Source organism: Morus notabilis, unplaced genomic scaffold (assembly GCF_000414095.1).
Source record: "Morus notabilis unplaced genomic scaffold, ASM41409v2 Scaffold959, whole genome shotgun sequence".
Classification (NCBI taxonomy): Eukaryota; Viridiplantae; Streptophyta; class Magnoliopsida; order Rosales; family Moraceae; genus Morus; species Morus notabilis.
In genome coordinates this window covers 2,411-7,446 of record NW_010366166.1, presented here as the reverse complement: position 1 = coordinate 7,446, position 5,036 = coordinate 2,411, and the positions used below count along the sequence as shown (strand labels likewise).

The following is a 5,036-nucleotide window of genomic DNA, read 5'->3' as shown; positions in this document are numbered from 1 at the left end:
GGGAGGGGGGGGGGGGGGGGGAGGACCAAAAAAAAAAATAGAAAAAATGAGACTTGCATGAACTGTGAAGTTAAAAAAAAAAAAAAAAAAAACATGTATATATTAGTATTTTATAAGCTCCATCCCTTACCAGCTTCGAAATTTGAGCTCTAAAGACCCAGAAACCCAAACAGAGAGAGAGAGAGAGAGAGAGAACAAACTACTGTGAAAGAGAGATTACTTTTTTTTTTTTTTTTGGGGTAGCTAGCAACTTTTAATTAGTAGCGATATTATATTTTTTCTAGAGGGTTCTTTCTTGGTACTATTCTTTGGTATTTTGGATAAAGATATGAGTAATTGGTTAGGTTTTTCTCTCACTCCACACCTGAGAATCCATGAAGGTTACGCTACTGCAGGAGACGACCAAGACCATGGAGCTTCTGGTTTCCCTTCTCCCATGTCTGCAGTCATGCCCTTACGCTCTGATGGCTCTCTTTGTGTTCCCACTGACCCTTTCAGACGCCATGAAGGTTTTTCCATTTTTATATATACATACATATATTTACACACTCGCAGACACACACACATATCTATATATATATATATATATATAAGTTCTAGAATACCTTGCATGTTGTAAAAGAAGTATAAAATATAGCACTGTTTTGCTTCTTTATTGTGCATGTTTTTTTTTTTTTTTTTGAACTTGGAAACAAGAACTATATAATATGGAATTTCCATTTTGTGGGTTTTATTTTAATGAAGATTGGAGGTACGAGAACAGCAATATGGGGATGAATATTGGAACGACAACAAATGTTTCGAATCCTAGTGAAGAGGGTCCGAAGCTTGAAGATTTCTTGGGATGTTGTTACTCAAACTCTCCTTCTGATCCTGATCATCATCATCATCATGATGAAGCCAAAGTCTATTGCAACCAAGAAAACCCAGAAATCAGTAACACCGATATCTCCAAAATCAACGTCAATCTGGCACCTAGTTTTAACCCTAATGGAGAAATGGAAACCCGGGAAAATACGAACAATAATAATAACAACCCCACAAACCTATCTTCTGTAATCCAATCTTATGGCCATTACAGTACTGAAAACTCCCACGTTGGGCTTATTCCAACTAGTAACGGCGTGTACAAGTCTTGGCTCGGCCAAACACTGCCTTACCATCACGGCGATGATGATCAGAAATCTGCGGCTGATCAATCGACCGGTTGTAGCTTTCAGTCACTGTCGCTTACCATGAGCCCGACCTCACAGGATGGTAGTCGTCATCATCACCATGTTGGTGCAATTTCGACATTGCAAGTGTCGGATAGTCGGAAAAGGTCTGTCAATGGGAAGTCTTCGGCTAAAGAGCCTGTGCCTCGTAAATCCATCGATACTTTTGGGCAGAGAACTTCTCAGTATCGCGGTGTTACGAGGTAATCATGACATGACTTATAAAAACTTTTTTTTTTTTTTTTTTCTGTTAAGGATGAGAATATTAAGTTCTAAGATTTTTGTTAAATAATAACACATTTTTTGTTTAGGCATAGATGGACTGGGAGATATGAGGCTCATTTGTGGGATAACAGCTGCAGAAAAGAAGGGCAAACAAGAAAAGGAAGACAAGGTGAGTGATTTTTCTTTTTTTTTTTTTTTAATTTTGAGCCATTTTATTTATTAGAAGAGAAAACTTGTGTTTGTTCAAGATCCAACTAGGAGTAGATATTGTTTTGCTGGTTTGTATTAACTGTTCCTTGCTTTTTAGTTTGTTGAGGAATATGCTAACTGTTTGTTACTTTATTTCATGCATAATCTCTTTGGGAACGTCCTGTTTCAATTCTTCGAACTTGCAGTTTACCTTGGTAGGTGAAAAGCTCCCCATGTTGTCCATATCTATTTGGATGTTACTTAATTTCTTGGACCTACTTTTTCCTACATTACTATAACTCCATACAATTTATTGAAGAAGTTATATGAAACATCGAAAAGTGTGCAATGTTTCTTAATTCTAGTATGCCCTTTTGTTAATTATCTCAATCAGGAGGTTATGATAAGGAGGAAAAGGCAGCAAAGGCTTATGACTTGGCTGCTCTCAAGTATTGGGGTCCAACAACTCACATAAATTTTCCTGTGAGTTTTTTTCTCTTTATTATTTTTTTTTACTTAAGAAGTCTCTGCTTTTTTTTTTTTTTTGTTGACTTTAATTAATTATATGCTCAGTTAAGCACTTACGAAAAGGAACTGGAAGAAATGAAGAACATGACAAGACAAGAATTTGTAGCCAACTTGAGAAGGTATATACCCCGTCTCTTTTGCTTTATATATACTTGTCCAAAATTGTACCCTTTTTCCACAAAATCTTTTTTTTTAATTTTTTTCTTTTATTGCCCTTTCCTTTGACAAGTTGGGCCTTTTTTAAAAAACAACATTGGTGTAATGATCCAAACACAGGAAAAGCAGTGGCTTTTCAAGAGGAGCTTCTATGTACAGAGGTGTGACAAGGTATGGCAGCAGAAAGCAAACTTTAATAATAATGGAGCAACCATTATTTACTGCGTCTGCAGCTTTTCCTTTTTTTTTTTTCAAAATTATATCGTAGGCAATAATAGGGAGAAACAAAATGGTAAATGTGGCAGTGTCTTGACCATGCTTAATTAGTAAAATTAGGTCACCCATATTCAGGACGTACACGTGTTAAGCTGGTTTAATTTATTTTGTCTTTGCAGGCACCATCAGCATGGAAGGTGGCAAGCAAGAATTGGAAGAGTTGCTGGAAACAAGGATTTGTACCTTGGAACGTTTAGTAAGTCTTCAAAATTTTCAACCAAAAAGTCTTTTCATAAATACTAGTTCTAAAAGATAGTCTCTTCTCTGTTTGGTTCTTGTCCTAGTCAAATATTCAATCAGTATAAATGATATTTATTCTGTATAAACACCATGCGACAAATGTAAATGAACTTTTAAAACACAATAAAACCCCAAATATATAACTCTATGTTATCAAAGTATGGAATGTAGTCCCTTTTTCTTTTCCTTTGAATAAAGATTAGGAGATTTCTGGGGTAGGTCTTGAAAAATTGAATTATTGGTAGTTATTTGTTTTTAATCGTGTAATCTTGATGAAAGATTGACTCTTCTGCATGTTTTTGGGTTTGATGTGATTCTGATCAAATGTAATAGTTAGAAATTAAAACAGATTATGAACCAAATAGGTTTAGGTGTGAAAACCTTATATATAATCCTAGTATTGTTCGCGCACTAATAGATAGTATAAATAGGCCGGTTACTTTCGTTAATTGTGGTGATTAATACCAGTTGTTTTTTTTTTTTTTTTTTTTTTTTTTGACAAGAATATTTGATCAACGTCTGTTGGCATATCGGTTCCCTAGCTACTAGTTTTTCTTGAATTTAAATAACATATTCTCGCCCAGCTAGATCGTGTGGATCCAACGAGCCAATATAATTTTTTTTTTTAATTCAGTAATAGTAACTGAAACCTTGAAACCATACAACTTTCAATCTTCTCCTGCTCTTTTACTCTTTGACTCGCCACATCAAGTCATATATAGGACAAACTTTGTTGATGTTGTTCTCCAGTTATTGGCTAGAAGACCGGAGGTTGACTTTTAAACGGATAATTTTTTGTTTGACTAGCTATTCAACATCCTCGTTTATTAATCTAAACAACATTAATTATCATATATCATGAACTTAATGATTTGTTAATTTCAATCAAATGAAAGGCACACAAGAGGAAGCAGCCGAGGCCTACGACATTGCAGCCATAAAATTCAGAGGCACGAGCGCAGTGACCAACTTCGACATAAGCAGATACGACGTGAAGAGAATTTGCTCGAGCTCAACCCTCATCGCCGGCGATCTAGCAAAACGTTCTCCGAAGGACTCCGCACCGACGACGGCATCAACTGCGGCACTCGAGGACTTCAACTCTTGCGCCGCGTCTTCCTCAACGCCGCAGAAGCCTCTATTGGCCATAACAAACGGCGAGCGTTCTGACGAGCTTGCCGACATGGTGTGGACGGCCAATGCAGACCACGACATGAACAATCCTCCGCACGAGATTAATTCAGATACCAATAACCGGAACTCATCGAACGGCGGTGATCAATTTGGTGGTGGTGGTGGTGGTGATTTTTCTCAGGCTTATTTCATGCAGGGAAATGCTAAGTTCGATCAAGATAGCAATGGAGGGAATAATCATGAGCATGGTCGTATTGGGAACCTTGGTTTGGTTCAACAACAACATGTTCCGATGTTTGCGCTGTGGAATGAATGAAAGAAACAAGAATCCACAGTGGGATTTGGATTTGGGAAACAAAAAGTACTTAGTATAGAAAGTGGTTAATTTGTTAGTGCTATAAGAAGAAGCCTAGTTAAAGTTAGTTTAGCTAAGATAGGAGTGAAAAAGAAAAAGAAAAGATACACGAATCAATGTTGGAGTTTTCTTAGGTGCTTCTAAGCTTTTTTTTCCCCTACTGTTTTCGACGCTTTCTAATGAAGAAAAAGGTAGGATTTAAGATGGATTAGTAGAGCTTTTTCATTTGCTTTCTACTTGCTATAATTGTTGCAATTTGCATACGACTTTAGAAGCTCAAATTTAATGCAAGTTTGCAAACGTATTGAATATGTTACCGGTTTGTATTGCTACGTGTAAAAACTCCTCGATAGATCGTCCTTGGAGTAAGAAAATTCTTTCTTAACGATCACTACAAGAAAAATGGGTTTTTGCGCCGACTTTTGTCGTCGCAAAAAACCGAATGTCGTCGCAAATAACATTTTTTGCGACGACAAGTTGTCACAAATTGTCGTCGCAAATAATTCGTCATAAATAAAATTATTTGTGACGACACTGCGTCGTCGTAAATGTATTTGCGACGACAATCGTCGCAAATTTCTCGTGATATGATCCATTTTTTGCGACGACATTTCAAATTATCGTCGCAAATAAGTTTATTTTTTTGCGACAACAAGTCTAAAAAAGTCGTAAAAACACCGAAATTAAATTTTTTTTATAATTTTTAAAAATAGCCCCCC

The 5,036-nt window shown here is 36.5% G+C and overlaps 1 protein-coding gene across 1 annotated transcript; it reads left to right on the top strand.

The window, feature by feature from the left end:
• Nucleotides 1–112: 112 nt before the first annotated feature.
• LOC21384920 (AP2-like ethylene-responsive transcription factor AIL1) lies at nt 113–4,415 on the top strand. The gene is made up of 9 exons (XM_024173245.1): nt 113–509; nt 745–1,417; nt 1,526–1,608; nt 1,835–1,843; nt 2,023–2,111; nt 2,202–2,275; nt 2,433–2,483; nt 2,708–2,784; nt 3,725–4,415. The coding sequence occupies exons 1-9, from the start codon at nt 329–331 to the stop codon at nt 4,276–4,278; spliced, it is 1,791 nt and encodes a 596-aa protein (XP_024029013.1). The 5' UTR covers nt 113–328; the 3' UTR covers nt 4,279–4,415.
• Nucleotides 4,416–5,036: the final 621 nt, after the last annotated feature.

What these genes read in the sequence shown, in the direction of transcription:
- LOC21384920 (XM_024173245.1), top strand. Translation starts at nt 329, where the DNA reads ATGAGTAATTGGTTAGGTTTTTCTCTCACTCCACACCTGAGAATCCAT. An exon ending in CCCTTTCAGACGCCATGAAG is followed by an intron (nt 510 to 744) that starts GTTTTTCCATTT and finishes ATTTTAATGAAG; the next exon opens with ATTGGAGGTACGAGAACAGC. An exon ending in ATGTACAGAGGTGTGACAAG is followed by an intron (nt 2,484 to 2,707) that starts GTATGGCAGCAG and finishes TTGTCTTTGCAG; the next exon opens with GCACCATCAGCATGGAAGGT.